The sequence below is a fragment of the Hyposmocoma kahamanoa genome, unplaced genomic scaffold, assembly GCF_003589595.1.
Source record: "Hyposmocoma kahamanoa isolate Upper Pololo Valley unplaced genomic scaffold, ASM358959v1 62, whole genome shotgun sequence".
NCBI lineage: Eukaryota > Metazoa > Arthropoda > Insecta > Lepidoptera > Cosmopterigidae > Hyposmocoma > Hyposmocoma kahamanoa.
This window is the reverse complement of record NW_020653850.1, coordinates 6,570,392-6,587,242: the sequence shown is the minus strand read 5'-3', so window position 1 is coordinate 6,587,242 and position 16,851 is coordinate 6,570,392. Positions and strand designations below refer to the sequence as shown.

Here is a 16,851-nt window from a genome sequence, read left to right as displayed (position 1 = left end):
CAAATATAATATTCAGAATTTTTTTCGCGGGATATCGTTATGTATTTACGGTGGCCATTTTGAAATTCAAAAATCCTTACACTAATCCGCAAAAATCACAGAATTTTTTGGTTCTATTCGTCCAAAAATAACAGGCTAGGGTTGTGACCTTACTGCCTAACCACAGACAAAAGGAGTTTGTTGACATAACCTTTTATAAGCAAAAAGTGCAAGGCTAACAGTCAAATGTAATTTTTTTACTTCCTTGAGCACTTTAGAATATTTAACTGCAGGAATGGTAGCATATCTTGGTTATCAATTCTGTTAGTAATCAAAGGTCATATAAATCAAGATGTTTTTCTGTGAGAAAATAGGTGGCCAAGCCTTCGCTACCAGGTCAGCTAACGTAAACTGGTGGAATAACGCTAATTATATCCTGGTGCTTTGATCCTTCCAAACGTTACACGTTTTGCCTCTCTGGACGCATTTTAAAAAAGCTGGTCGAGAATAACAGATATCAGAATATGCTGCACATTTATTTTTACAACATCTCTTTCGTTAGGTACCGCTAAGCCCATCTTCAGACACACAGGTTAGCTGCCAGCGGAGAACCGACGATGCCGTTATCAAGAGAAACGTATTGCTGACATATTAATTGTTGATGGTGGAAGATTCCGCGTAGATGATGGCACATCATCCTGACAAAGAACAAACTCTAGTAAAATTAGTTGGACCAAAAAGCTCATAGCCAATATCGATCTTACGTCTGCGTAACTTAAGCCACAAAACAGGTTTTTTTTTCATAAATCACTTTATTTTTTGTAGGTGTGACCCAGTGTTTATGACGACGTGCATTAAGAAGATCTATCCATACTTGTGATTCATTATCAAAGCATCAAAAAAGCTAATTGAGTACAGCCTGTAGAAGCTGGGGTTATAAAGTTGATATAGGTTATGTTTATAACATTGTGCTGTATTTCGCTTCAGATGTTTGTTCCTAGTTGCAGAAAACAACAAGTTTGCACTTTGTTTCCAAAAATACTATAGAACTTCCCGAATATTCACAAATCTGCCAAACTCTGGCACATTTAATATAACTCGTCATGTTCTGCAGCAATGAAAACGAATAAAATATAAATCGTCCAAATGGCAGAAATCTGCCAAAAATGTTCACACTATTCACAATATCAATGTGACATTGACATTGGCAAGAAGTCTCTTGTCAAAACGTTCCTTTGCAACTTTCATTATCTCTCATTTGAAAATTGTCTAAATATTTTTGTCACATTGTGCTTAATTTTTTGCTTAATGTCATCACTGTTTAATTGATTATTTAGTTAGGTGTTTTATAGTTTTAATGTTTTATGTGTGTACTATAAAATAACCAATACTTTAGGTACGTAAACATTCAATCATGCTTAAAATGAAACGTACGTACACAATCTGGTCGAACTGAATCAATAGCGTTATGTTCTTGCATCTATTCTAAAATACAATGTTTTACATTTTTTAAATTCTCGACTTCTAAAAATATTCAAACGTATATTAATAACTAGGCATAGACTAAAACGCCAAAGTATACTAGCAAAGTCCATCAACAGCTCTTCGTCGTTATTGGGATGGCTTTAGCCATCCTTCTTTGTGAATTTGGGCTTATTATTCTTTACGTAGCAGGGATATACATATAATGGCCTTTTAGCATTGGGTAAAACTTTATTTACTTCTTATGCGATTAGTAAGTTGCTGCATGGTAACTGCATCGCGATATTTCTATTGTCCTAACAAATCGTTATTATAAAGATATTTAATTTTCTCCTTCAGCCTACTTTATTATTTTTTAATTACAATTGAATTGTGTCTAATGTAATCTATTAAATTAAATTTTTAATTGCAAAAAATATCTTATATGCTTATAAACGTGTCCTTGTTATGGTCGATATTGGTAGTATGTTTTTGTTTACACAAATGAATAATGGTGTGTGAGAATAATATGTCAAGATATAGGATTTAGTTTTTTCGTATTTGATATGAACAGTTCATGAAAGTCCGTACGAAATCACGCTCTGTGAAAAGTTCTGGCGGCGGTGTTGGATGCACGTAGTCATAAATAGGATTCACCCACTCTTCATACAATTGTGGTTGTGGCCCTAGAGGTTTTAGCTGTCCAGAAGTGCGACAGTTCTTCATTATCCAGTCACGCATTGTCATGTCGGGTACCCTGAAAAAATTATGATGTAGCTTAGATAATTAAAAAAATAAAAACATTTTATTTATTATAAAGACTTGCGGGCGTGAAGTGTGGAGGTGGCTAGGGCAATAATTGCATCAACGCAGCACTAGGTTCCTTCACCTTTGGACTCCACTTTCCCTTTAATATCAGGTGGAGAGGTGACATCTGCCTGACAAGTATAAAAAAATCTGAATTTTGCGTTTCTGTAAACTAAAACTGTTTCTGAGAGAAAAAAGTAAACATTTCAGATAGGGATAAAAACGTGCTCAATAATAGATAAGGAAACAATAAAAATAAAGCTAGGACAAACTTGTTACGCGCATGTATTTGGTTTTAAAACCAAACAAGTTTAGAATAATTTGTAATCTGCAACTTGTAGTTACGAAAGAAGATCTTCTGAAGTGCCGAACCCCGTAATCAGTGAGTCAATCAAACAGTGTAATCACATGCGATTCGAGCTAGTTACAAACTATAACGACGATTAAACGAACGCACCCATGGACATTTATTTATTTATTGAGTTTGAGTTGCGAAAGTTTATTTAAAATAAGTCGCACCTACTTATATATTGTACTGTCTTATTACGTGCTTATTCCACAGATAAGTATGCGTATGTATGCTTACTTAAAGACTTACAAGATACAAGTCAGATCTAGAATTTTCGTGTTGATAAAAAAAAATTAACATAAACATAATACACGTAAACTATATTAGACAACATTACATATGTTGCTTTGATCCCAAAGTAAGTAACAAAGCACTTGTGTTATGGTAATCGGAAACAACGAAGGTACTACAAACACCGAAGGTACTACAAAAGTTAGTTCTCTACATTTTCCCGGCCGGGAATCGAACCCGGAACCTCTGAATAGCGCCACCATGTGAAACCACTCGACCACTGAGGTCATCAGTTAAGGATGCATTTACTTCAAAATTTAAAAGATATGGAACAACATACCTTATTGCCTTCGACAAGTCATTATAATCGTACACAGTATTGCTTTTGGGGTCGAAAAAGCCATCGCTGCAGTCGTAGAAACCTTCGGGGATTTCACGCGGAGGACCATCGGCTGAGAGAAATGTCATGCCAGCTGGTTGAAGTTTATGAACGTATTCTATTGAAAACCTGACAATTGTGCAAATCGTTATAATATTTGCTTAAAACTAAAGCCATATTAACTAGAGCCAAAGAACTATTTTCATCTAGTTCCCAATGCAGGCAATTTTGATACAATTTTACTCGTCATTCTGGAATAACATGTTCCAGGCCGACCAACTCGACAAATAAAAATGGTAACTAGTTTGTATAAATGAAAATAAATTATGTTTGTATAAATGACCTAATATTTTTTTTGCAAAACACGTTTAATGATATAACTATCCTAGACAACAAAACATTTGCCTTTAACCAATCTATAATTTAAAACCTGTATACAATATTATCAAAATCATCATTACGTGAAAGAGCAGGTATAAGGAATTTTGCGCACAAGTTTTATTAACTTTTAACTTTATACACTTTATATTTAATAATTCTATCAAGTCATTATAATTTTATTGTTGATTGCAGAAAGCTAGAGAAAATGTACATTTGTTTGATGTAATAATAAACATTGTAGTTTATTATTCACTTTAAACCATGTACTAAACACAGCTTGACTACAATTTCAACGCGAGTATCGTGTATTATACACTAGTAAATAATTCCAGTTCTTTGTTTATTGCGCTAAGAAGTAAAAAGAGTAGATCTTCAAGGGCAATCTCAAAAGAAGGAAAAAAGATAGCAGAATTAGTTTGTGTAATTAAAAAGTACGCTCTCTAATAAATCCGACAAAATGCTGGCTATCATATTTCCTTAAATGACAAGATTGTAAACCCGACCTTCGTTATCCATCACGAAATGCTTAATTAGTTGAGCAAGTTCTCACTAAAGGTGCTTACAGATTTGCTCAATTCTTGATGATCATTACAATCACTTATTAGCGATTGATAAATATCAACGTTAAAATGAACCAAATTTGTAGGCGCCTACGTCTAATTTAACTTCAACAGTGTCATTTAACAAAAAATACGTTGTTGACCGTCTGTTGCTTACACGTTCATTCGATTTTGTTTGATAACACGTATCGATAGTCAAAAAAATCGAGTTGCCTTAGTCGAGCTATCAATATCACATTCGAAAATATTGTACTTCTAAACTTAATATGTCAGGGTAAAAATCATAAATATTATTCAGTGTTTTGATTTCACAGGATAAACCTACTGATTCATACTATCTGGAAGTGCATTCCCTTGATAATGTACATTTCAACCAGCGTTTTTTTATAATACTATTTACAATATTATTACAATAAAAACTAAAATGGTCAGTGAACCATCAAAAGTGTACAGCCTGAACGGTAATTGGTTGTTAACTTTTGATAAATAATTTATGTGGTTTGACAGTTTCCTCGAAATTACATGTCGGGGACAAATGTTACACGAGTATATGATTTCTCCTATATTTATATTTTTCTTATTTATGTCTTATATTTCCTCTCACGGCCCCTTTTTTTCCCTTCCTAATCTCGTTTCCAAACTTCCTTTTTACGTTATAAGGTTCCCGTTTTAAAGTAAAAAGTCAAAAGCTTTGTCAGTGGCTAAAACGCTAATGCAAAAATCCAAAACAAAAACAAATTGTTCTAATTATTCTATCCTCTCAAGTCTCGCTAATACTTATACCGGAAATACACTTGCTCTAAAATTTACGTACATACTTACATATTTGGAACAAATTTTATAAACGTCCCCAAAATCAAGATGATGATTAAATATTTAAAAAAAAATCTAATTGCATACGCACACGCTGTAAGTTATCGTGTAAAGAAAGCAAAGTCCACTGTTAAGAGGACAAAAATGGTGGCATTATATGTATCACAATAATTCAAAGTTTGTTTGCAGAATGAGCCTCGATTTTCTTAAAAAGTATTTTTTTTTTGTTGCAAATGAATTTGGTAAAGCAAATTTATTTTTTAAATGTCTTTTTCTAAAACATTTATAAGAAAATGTATTGTTAACAACACTTCAAGTGGATTAGAAAATATTCTAAGTTAGGAAAGAGTTTTCACAAGTTTTAAAAAGCATTGCGACAAAAATTTTCCAAGTCAAAGCGGCGTCTTTCGGGAATATTCGTCCTTTGTACAACTCAAGTTTTTAGTTAAAGTATTCTGACTGCGAACATTTCTGTCTCTGGTGACCACTCACTTCATATAACCTCAGATTTTAATCTCATTTCCGAGATTCAATTTCATGAATGTTCCACAGATTTCCGGGGATATTCGCTGCACTTTCGACAACTTTGAACATTCAACTCATTTTATTTCAATATTGAATTAACTGTGTTATTTCGGTTTCAGAAGGGCCACCCTATTTGGTGGATAGGATGTGAATGTAATAATGGGAATGTTTCAAACTTTTAGTTTTCAAGTTGAGCAAAATACTTTTATGCGAAAATCTTTAATGAGGTTTTTTTATGACACCAAGTGACGGAACGGACAAGTCGTGCGCCTGGTAGTAAGGGACACGTCTGTACATAGCAGTTGCAGTGCCACTCAGACCTTTAAATAGCAAAGATCTGAATGGTATTTAAGCGTGAAACACATAGAGAGCGGGACGGTTCGGGCGCGTGTCGGGTTGGGAGCGCGGCGGGTCTAATTCCGTGTATTTATATGGACGATAACACACAGAGTGCAGGCGCGTGCGTAAATACACGGAATTAGTCCCGCCGCGCTCCCGACCCGACTAATATCGTAATGACAACAATAATACTGTGTTCTAGGTATTTTAAGACGAACTACAATCGTAATCGACGAACACTGAAAGAAGAATTTCTTGTTCCCTCGTTTTTTGTACAACAACAGGTCGTAGAACGCTATGCAACTTTCTCGGTATAGTCGCCATCGTTACAATGCTATGAATACTGTATTGCTTTATTAGTCATCATTGGGAGCTATCTAAATTTTTGATTACAAACCTATTAAAATAGAAAAAAATAATTCCAAAAAGAAACGACACAGCACATGTACATTTAACAATAAATTTACAATACATAAATTATGGCATGAAAAAAATAATATAAATAATGTGAAATAACAATTAAATGATACACACACAAATAACATACATACAAGAAGCAAATAGCTAGAACAATAAAATAATCAAGTGCTAAGGCAAGCGGTGTGCGTGTTGTGCTGTAACGGAATCCGTCATCCGCTAACCTTTCCATTATCTTAGTAAATACGTTTTATTCTGTTTTCTGAAAGGTTTGAGTCTTTGTGTTCCGAGCTGTGCCCTCATACTTAATACCGTCACTCTCGTAGGATTTGATAGTTTACAAGAAATTATGTCTTATGTAATACTTAGTTTTTACCTTCTATCTTGTTTTTCACAGTATTGCCAGTCGTGTTCCCGAAACATGAGGCCGTCGGCAAAGACGGTAGTGGATGAGGGTTTCAAAAGTACTCCCTTTACCCAAATACCACGTACCGACGTGCCATTAGGATATTTTAGTACTCCTTCTCCGTGAAACATATTGTCTTCAAATTCTCCTTCATATACTGCTCCTAGAAAGAAAATGGGAAGTCACTTTTGATGCGAACTTAAACATTGTTTACTACAGCAATATAATGTAGGATCAAAATTGGAGATACTTTAGCAATGTCAGTTACAAACACTTCAGTGCATAGGTATTATAGTTGGCCAGTTATCTTAATCGTTATAGCTTAATAAAAACGGTCCTAGAATTTTGAAGGAATTTCCATTGTGCCATAGAAGTTGAAAAAATAGCACCGTCAGCAATGCAATTTTTAAAAACTTTTCAAGCCGCTCAATCCTGTTTCTGGTAAGGACTAAGAATAATAACCTACTGCTATAGTATATTGTTCTTAGGGTATGGGTCAACATTTCATTCTATACATTTTCAAACTGAAACATTGTTTAATACAACCATATAAGTAAATACTTGCTGCTGGACAAATTTAAAATATCCTGCAGCAACTTCACTAATGTTTTCACTAGAGTACTTAGCAACTTTTTTTTAAAGACACCAAGTGACGGAATGGACAAGTCATGTGCCTGGTGGTAAGCGACACGCCTGTTCATAACAGTTGCAATGCCACTCAGAGATTTAAATCACAACGTGAGGGGCACTGCCACCGCGCCCGTCACCTTGAGAAATTGTGTTGTTATTGGTTGACAAGTCTCATGTGCCTGTAATTTCACCAGCACCCTTAACCCTTCAACACTGGAACGCTGTAATGGTCATATTACTGCTTAGCGGCAGAAATAGGTAAGGTTGTGGTAGTACGTCTATGGACGAACTCTTTCACAAGGAGCTGTACTGCTGTTGTTTTCTAAAATTTGATTTATTTATCGCAAGTAAGTAAATAACCATTAGCGTATGTATAGATCCCGTATCCGCTCATCCCGAAACCATTCCAAGTGCCAAGGTATGTTGATCCAGTCCAAAACGTTTTTAATGGCCGCCACTCGCATCTCATATTTTCCAATTTCCGATAACTGTGCGATATAAATTATTATATTTTAGACAGAGCCAAACTGACTTCCACAAAACAAGTTCTTAATAGTTTAAATTAACATAAAACTGAAGAAGAAAAAGAGAATCAGGTGCTCTCAATTGCATACGATCTTTGGAGTTCGTGAAAAGTATCTATATAGGACATCGTAGCGTCGAATATGAAGACCGGTTAAGATATCACAGTATAGAAAGTCCGAGGTTGGTCAGTAACAGCTACATGGACCTCCGAAAAAGAGAATAGTTTACTGTTGAAGAACATCTGAGGTTTGTGTCGAATGAAGGAAGACCGACAAGGGAGTAAAACTTTCAGCGGAGAAGACTAAACGCACAAAGCGTTGTACATAGTTCTGAGATTGTAAATCCCGATTAGTTCATGTCACAAACCAGGCTTGTTTGGAATCATTGGCCCTGCAGTCGTCTGAGAACTTCCTCATAAGTTCCTGCCATTGTGAGCATTTTTCACCGGAAACTCTGAAATACAACTTCACTTTTTACATACACGGATAATCTTTGTAAATCAAAATCTGCATTACTAGCAAAGTGGTTTGAGAGTGCGAGCGAGATTCTCGGACACGGATGGTTAAGCCATATACTCTACCACTTTTTATATAAATGTTTTTTTTGAACAAAGAACATCGACGAATTATGTATTTAATTTTAGGTGTTGCTAAGTGAGGTGGCCAACGGAAAGCGCGGAAAACTGAAATTTAATGCATTACAACTTACACAGATTTTCGTCCTTCAGCGAATGAGTTCAATTTTGATGTAGCTTGGCGTTGGGTGATTCTTTCTGTAACAAAGGTACAATATTGTTTAGCCAAATATAATATAAACTTATATAGGATCGTAAAATATATAGGATCAAAATTTGAGACGCGTCAGTAACACCAGTTACAAAGACTTCAGTTCATAAATATCTTTTATCGTTACCTTAATCGTAGTAGCTAATAAATACCTAAACCTAAACGGTCCTAGACAACCAACCATGAATGTTGAAGTTCCATTAACATTCACTGACGTTGAAAATATTGGCACCGTCAGTAAGGCAAAAGGTAATGTTGACAAAACTTTCATGGCGTTCTAGTTTCTGGTAAGGACAAAGAGCAATAACCTATATAGGTAATTGTTCTTATAGTAAGGATCAAAATTATCCATGGGATCAACTAAGGAAAGTGTACTACAAAAAATAAAAATAATAAACACTTTTTGTAGGTTACAGAAAAGGCTAGTAACTAATTGACAACGCATTATGTGTTTCAAAATAAGAACAATAGCAAAAATAAAAATAACTATGATGAGTCATTGACCTACTATGATGAGTGCAAATTGATTGCTTCTTTTTTTAAATGATTATTGATTCGTTCTTTTTCGCAAAGGCCATGTGATGACTGAACTGACCCGTCTCGTAGAGACTTTTGATCCTTAGCAGAAACAGGATTGTATGGCATGAAAAAAGTATTGTAAAAAGTGCCTTTATCTTTCTTACTGTACCATTTTTGCTAAATCTGTGAATGCTAATTGAATACTTTCAAAATTCACGGACTGTCTATAGGATCATTTTCTTGTAGCTACGAAATTAATAGCTGACCTTGTTGATCCGTTTCAAATTTTCACCGTGTACACGTACAGATATTTCGTAGTTTTACCAGTCATAACTTTGGTTATTTTTGTGACCTGGATGTATGCGATCGAATAACAATTCAGCGCTTCAAATGATTCAGACGTAAATCTTGGTAGTTTTACTTGCATTTGTATCTAATAGGAAATGAAACTATTTTTCCAATCTAAATCGCATAATATGTTTGTTTGAAAACAAATATACGCGGCTTAAATCCGAAAAAAAAAGATTCATTTCCTATATGTAACAATCGCAAAAATCTAAGAACTCGATTTGTATCTAATTTCAACTAAAGTCGATATTAGACTGCAGAACCGTCGATCGTATAAGCAAAAAACCAATATTCCCGAACAAATGCTTCAGTAAACCACCGTATGAAGATATCTGCCAATGTAGGTCAGTTAAGGAATTTTGACTTTATCTCTGTTTTAAGATTATTTTATTTTGTTGAAAATGAAAAAAATTTTTGAATGAAATTTTTTCCATATCTAAATCGCGTACATTTGATCCTTAAAACGTGACGATGTGACCTCTTGCATGGCCATTCCACTTTTTTTATCACATTTTTCTCTGGTTCCTGGCCACTTTTAAAATATTTGAATCGTTCTCTAATTATTTTCCTTCGCCATTATTACTTTGCTTCGTTCCGTCGTCACTCCAGACGTGCTCTCAATCGTGTAACTAACTGCTCATAAGCAGCAATAATAGGAATACCGGCCATTTTTTCACTATACTACCGGCACGCTATGATGGCCGTTTTGACGTTTGTCCGCTAATCAAGTTTCGTATTAATTCATAACTACGTTGAAGGAGCTAATTGCTGTACATTGTTGTCAATAGGGATGTGCAGTAAAATTTATGGAATGTGTAATTTTACGATACACCTCGGCACTTGTTTTTCGAAATTGGAATTTTTTTAAATGACCTCTAATTCGATCGTCATTTATGAGATCGCTGGCCAGCACAACTTCTACCTCCGGCAAAAGCTCAATGCAAAACAATCGTCGTTTCGAATTGACGATATATTAAGTAATCATTAAAAATTTTGTTTCATTAAAACTTTTTAATCGGCTACTCCTTGCAATACTAGTTATAAATCTAAAATCTTATAGATGCGACTCGCATTTGATAATATTTTTTTCGATAATGAATTGAGATTTTACCTCACTATTGTAATCTGTCAAAACAGTCACCATGGCGCATGGCGGGCCGGTACTGTAATCATATAATAATAAACTAATAAGTTCTAACCTGTTGTGAGCGTTTTTACATTATTGTACCTGTTTTTATACTATTGTTTTTGTTGTACCTGTTTTTGTTACAGCCTGTTCTTCCTTTCTTCTTTCCTTCACCTTTTCCCTATTATACTTCCACAATAAATTCATGTGGACCGAGCGTACTTCATATCATTATTACTCAAACTCCCCCAGTCACAAATCAACGTTTCGGGCTCTTTACAGGTCCCATGATTCATATTAATTTTAATTCTTGTATTCAAACTGTATTATTAATTTAAATTTTAGCTTATAAGACTTACCTATCATTTGTTATACCCTTACTGGGTGCATGTAATATTTTAAATGTAACGTGTCTACGAATGTAAATGAATAAACAAATACATAAAATAAAATGATCAAGGCTGACTGAGATGGTAAAGTCATTAACCAGTTAAATCGACTATTAACGCAAACCGCCCTATTCTGGACTATAGAACTAGTTACAAATGTTTTTACTATAAATACATTTTTTTCCATGGGACCTGTGACGAGCCCTAAACGTTGATTTGTTTGAAGAAAAAAAACGAATATACGCGATTTAAATCACAAAAAATAGTTTCGTTTCTAATATGTCGCAATCGCAAAAACCTAAGTACTCGATAATTTATATTGGGTGTAAACAGCTTTACCTGATATATAGTGATGTATCTGTGGACACCAGTTTCCTTTCGCAGTACCTAAAACACAATAAAATTCTGTCAGGAGTCAATTTATAATAGTCAATATCCAGACGACTGGAAATCAATAGGAGAAACGTGCATAGTGGACAATAACATTTGTATTCTATAAGGATGCATGGTCATGGTCAAACGCCTGCATGCATTATTTATTGGGAAAGAGTGAAACTTGTTAAGGTATTGGGCTTACTAGGAAGTGTGGGAGATCCGGGAACTTGGTTCAGATTTTCGTATTGTAAAATTTGCCGGCGTTTAGATGACAATTTCTTCTATATTCAGGTTCTGGTTCTCGACTCTACTTAGATTAAAGTTTTTGTGCAGCATTTTAGGGTAATTTCATAAATATCCACCTTTTTTATGAGACCAAGTGACTGGACGAATAAGCCGTGCGTCTGGTGGTAACCGATACGCCAATACAGAACAGTTGAAATTTAGAGCTCTGGATGGCACTGCAACTGTTTTGGATAAGCGTGTAGCTTTCCATCAGGCTCACGACTTGTTCGTCCCATCACTTAATATTATAAAAAAAAGTTGCAGTGCCATTCAGAGCTTTAAATCACAAAGATCTGAGAGTCACTGCCACTGCATTCGTCACCCTGAGACATAAGTTGACAAATCTCATGCGTCTGTAATTTCAGCAGCACCCTTACGCTTCAAAACCGGAATGCAGTAATTCTCACATCACTGCTTGGCGGCAGAAATAAGTACGGTGGCAGTACTTTCCTCGACAAACTCTTTCACAAGGAGCTCTACTGCTATTAAATCATGATAAAGAAAGTATGCAAGTGCAGCGCAAAACTCTATGAAAGTGAAGTCCTCCTCCAAGAAGGGTTTCCTCGAATACGGAACACTGGCAGCGAATGTTGTTTTCATAGAATAGTAGATACTTCAAGTCGAACCAAGACAGCATTGTGATTTTAACCAAGATAGCATAGTGGTTTTAGACTTGTACAACATCTACTTTAATTAGTGTCACTGCAATACTAGTTACAGAAACAACAAGGCGCAAATAAAGCTATCGCGCTCTCGTAGCGAAGTTTAAATTAATTGAATGAAAATAATGAACGGAATGCATTATGCAATGTAGCCAATTCAAATATTTACTTTACATTAAAAAAGTCGCAAGTATTTTTTTAACATAAATTAACATTTAGTTTTATTAACAACTAGTTGTTAATTTAGTTGTGAATAAAACGTGTAAGTAATCGTATTAACGGTGTCTGCAATAATTTATTGGTAGTTATGCATTTATTGATGTTGTTAGCGCATACATTTTTGTTAAGGACTACATAACGTTTCATTATGATTACACTCTATTTTTGCGGACTTTTCTGCCAGGGACAATTGTATTATTAGTATTATATACAAATTATTCATCTTAATAAATAATCAAAGCTATCGATAAAATGATAATGCAGATATTTGTAGAAGCACGAATGTCGACTGTAAAAAACATTACAATTCCAGTTCTTAGGTTTTCGCGATTGTTACACATAGGAAATGAAACTATTTTTCCGGATTTAAATCGCGTATATTTGTTTTTTCAAACGAACCAACGTCTCGGGCCCTTTATAGGTCCCATGGTCACGATTGGCTGTGGTGGTACAGTCATCAACCAGTTATATCTAATATTAATGCAAACCATCCTATTTTATCACTATAGCTACATAAGTTATTAATTAAAGAACTTATTTTTAATATTTCAAAGAAACATTCCAATTTACGCCACATTGTTTTACAAATTATTTTATTGTAACAATATGAATTCATTAATAAATTAAATTTATTATTAATTAATAATGGAAATTAGAATAAATTAAAACATAATAATTGATACTGCAGTCTTATGTCTGTTTGGGATTTTTCATCAGAAGAAATATTGGATCCCAAACTGGTAGTACGGAGAAACCATCTTCCCTGTTCAAATTAGGATGTTTTTTAATTTCAATGGCCTCTCGCAGTATCCTGGGTAGATAACGGTATTCTTTTGCAAGGACCTGGGGTTTGTCGAACTTCATTGAATATGTAGGTTTATCCATGACATGCTTGCAGACTGCGATTGGAATTAAAAAACAATCTAAATTCAACAGGGAAGATGGATATGTTTTAATTTATTCTAATTTCGATTATTAATTAATACTATATTTAAATTTGTAAAACAATGTAGCGTAAATTGGAATGTTTCTTTGTAAAATAAAAAATAAGGTATTTAATAAATAACTTTTGTGATTATAGTGAAAAGATACGGTGGTTTGCATTAATATTAAACATAACTGGTTGATGACTGTACCACCTCAGTCAACCGTGACCATGGGACCAGTAAAGAGCCCGAAACGTTGGTTGTGTGAAAAAACAAATATACGCGATTTAAATCCGGAAAAATAGTTTCATTTCCTATTATAATTCATTTCCTAAGCTTAAATGTAAAATTTCATGATGTTCCTTTAAACTAAGAGACTATGTTAGTTATAAGAAATTAATCCTTGTAAAAGATCTTTTCGATCGGCAACATAAAGTGCAGGATTTATTATACATTTATTAGGATGGTTCGAATCCAATCGATAAATAAATATAAAGCAAGCAACTTTTTAAATAACTTGAATGCAGTATTACTTACTTTAAAAACAAAATAATGTCTCCATAACGGAAAATATTCTATCCACAATATTTAATTTCCCTCCATGTCGCAAAGCCATGGGACACACAGTATATAATTTCGATAATAACATACGTATTCTATTTACGGGACATTTACGAAAATACGTTAGAAAATAAAGCCATAGAAAGTAACGGTATATTTATACGTTATATATTTAGACGTATCATAAATAGAAAATATAGCAATAATAATTGTAATAACAATTGAAAAAAACACATCAAATCAAATTGTTTTATTAATTGTATATAACCAAATTAATAACGCAATTCGTGTTTATAATGGAGATAAGTGAGATCCTTAATTAATTCTTTCCTAATTCGACAATTACTATTAAGTTCTTTTAACATTTCTAGCTGTCAAAATTAACATGCTATCGTGGTTCGGCTGTGGTTACCTTTTTCAGTAGATTGTTGTTTAGTTACTCTGTCCTGCATAACGATTGAATATACGCATTAAAACGTTAAAACACGTATAAAATAAAATACTTAAAAACGAATAAATACATGTAAATGTTAATAAAAAAATAGATAGCAAACTGCTATATAAATTAATGAATTATATTCACAAATACATTGAAAAGTGCTTTTATGTCAAATGTCGCAATGACAGTCTATATACAGTTTTGTTTTATTTTTTTCCAACAATAATTTCGAAAAAAGTGTGTACTACTTTTTCATATTACACCTAATTATAAATACTAGTCAGCTGTTGGTAGCTGTAAAGGTGAGTTACGGAAAATTTTCGTAGATTTCTCAAAGATGGCGCTTATCGCTATGGCAAAAAAAGTAGTTCAAAACCAAAAACAAGCACAGAAAAATTCGCAAGGTCTACTGGTTCGATCCGTGACTCAGTTGGGAAAGCTTAAATCACGATATGCTGAAAGCGCTGGTTCGAATCCAGCCGGATCGAAGGAATTTTTCTTGGTCTTCGATCTTTGTATTTTTTTTATAATACCAAGCGACGGGACGAATAAGTCGTGCGCCTGGTGGTAAGGGACACGCCTATACATAACAGTTGCAGTGCACTGCCACTGTGCCAGTCCCACTGAGACGTAAATTGTCAAGTTGACAAGTCTCATGTGCCTGCAATTTCAGTACTAGTAGTATTAATAGATTATAAGATGTTGCTGGAGTAATTTCACATCGTGATATTCAATTAAACTTAATATCAGTTCATATTATTTTACAAATTTGTTAGTTCATTATATACTTTTCATACAATGGACTAATGTATAAGAGTAGGGGTAAATAAATAATGATTATAAGCGTGAATTCACAGCAGGCGGAAACGATAATTAGGTCGCAAATATTAGCTTTCGCACTATTTGTACAGAGAATTCCTGTTAGCAACAGACATATTTCGTGGCTCGCATTGTTCACATACAATTTAATTAGTTACGAGTTTTGTGTGCAATTCGTCCCAGAGAAAGTCTCAACACAACATAACTAGTGACAAAGTTAAATTTGCTTTCAACTAATTTCGTGTCATAGACCAAGAGTGTGGTTGCGGGGAAGTGGGATGCAGTATTTTCTGTACAATATCGCCACAGTCCTAGTTTTTGTGAACTGTAAATATAGAATTGTCTTATTGGATGTACCGTTCGATTAATTGTCTTAAAAAGATGAATGTGAATGTTATGCTTGTTTACGTACGTAGGTCAGTACAATCTGTAAGTCTCTAGTGTTTAATTATAGGTAAAATACATACACACTTATAATGTACCATCATCCCATTAGGCCCTTTTTCATCAAGCTTTGGAGGTCTACTGTGCGTACAACTTTACAAAAAATACAGGTTTCCATCTTATTTCGGAGATAATGACGCAAATGTTTAATTATAATCGTACCCTTTGTGTAACAAAATCTGATGATGATGATGCTTATTCATTGTCAAAAGTGCTTTTATTACATGAAAGTCATAAAAACAATACGAACAACATGAAACATATAAAAATGGTAGTAAATTAATTTGCTACTCCGCGAACCCAGTGAAGGTTAAATCGTGCAAAATATTAAAGTATTAAACGTTTAAAAAACTAAGCAGCCTCGATCGTCGTTGATGAATTTCCCCAGTAGCCGTACCCTCCAAAACTGGAATGCTGTAATGGTCAGATTATTGTTTGGCGGAAGAAATAGGTAAGGTAACAGTACTTCTCTGGACAAACTCTTTCACAAGGAGCTCTACTGCTACCACTAGCCGCAAACTGCCTAAGTATCTTTTAAATTATTTCAAACTTTTATTTATTTATTGGTAGGTAGATTGGTAGTACTCACTAATAATGATGTCACATCATGATCATCAACATTCATCAATATCAACATTCATCTATTGATATAATATTGCAGGACAAAGGGCTAATTTAAAAAGAGAAAATCATTCCGGTTTGCAATGAAAAAAAATAAAAAAATAAAGTTTATTTGATAGAATGACAGCAACAATTTTATGATTACCTCGCTCCCCATATCGCAAGGCTGTATCGTGGGGTCCCATACAATCGATTTACATAATATAGTACTTAGCCTTTAAACGAACAGAAAGTATTAATATATTTAAACAAGTTAACAAAGGACGTGTCGTGTTGTTTGATAACTAATCCTTAATAAACTAAATTGCTATGTTTTACAACAATAGCTTCATAATGCTGTTCACACTTCATAATTTACTATATTAATTGCATCGTATCTACTACAAGATGCAATAAATGCCTTACTCATGATACCACCGATCATCCGCTCCCGCTCCCGCTCCCGCTCCCGCTCCCGCTCCCGCTCCCGCTCCCGCTCCCGCTCCCGCTCCCGCTCCCGCTCCCGCTCCCGCTCCCGCTCCCGCTCCCGCT

At 34.4% G+C, this 16,851-nt stretch overlaps 1 protein-coding gene across 2 annotated transcripts; it reads right to left on the bottom strand.

Moving 5' to 3' along the window:
- Nucleotides 1-363: 363 nt before the first annotated feature.
- Nucleotides 364-11,348, bottom strand: LOC113229663 (MORN repeat-containing protein 5-like). 2 transcript variants are annotated; one of them, XM_026463333.1, is made up of 8 exons: nt 11,309-11,348; nt 8,511-8,574; nt 8,169-8,255; nt 7,638-7,765; nt 6,618-6,810; nt 3,168-3,335; nt 2,032-2,197; nt 364-677 (listed from the first exon to the last, which is right to left on the bottom strand). In XM_026463333.1, exons 3-8 carry the CDS (start codon nt 8,216-8,218, stop codon nt 606-608), a joined length of 777 nt encoding a protein of 258 aa, XP_026319118.1. In that variant the 5' UTR covers nt 8,219-8,255; nt 8,511-8,574; nt 11,309-11,348; the 3' UTR covers nt 364-605. The 2 variants fall into 2 exon arrangements, with proteins under 2 accessions (XP_026319118.1, XP_026319119.1); XM_026463334.1 differs by lacking the exon at nt 11,309-11,348 and having other exon boundaries at nt 8,169-8,266; nt 8,511-8,580.
- Nucleotides 11,349-16,851: the final 5,503 nt, after the last annotated feature.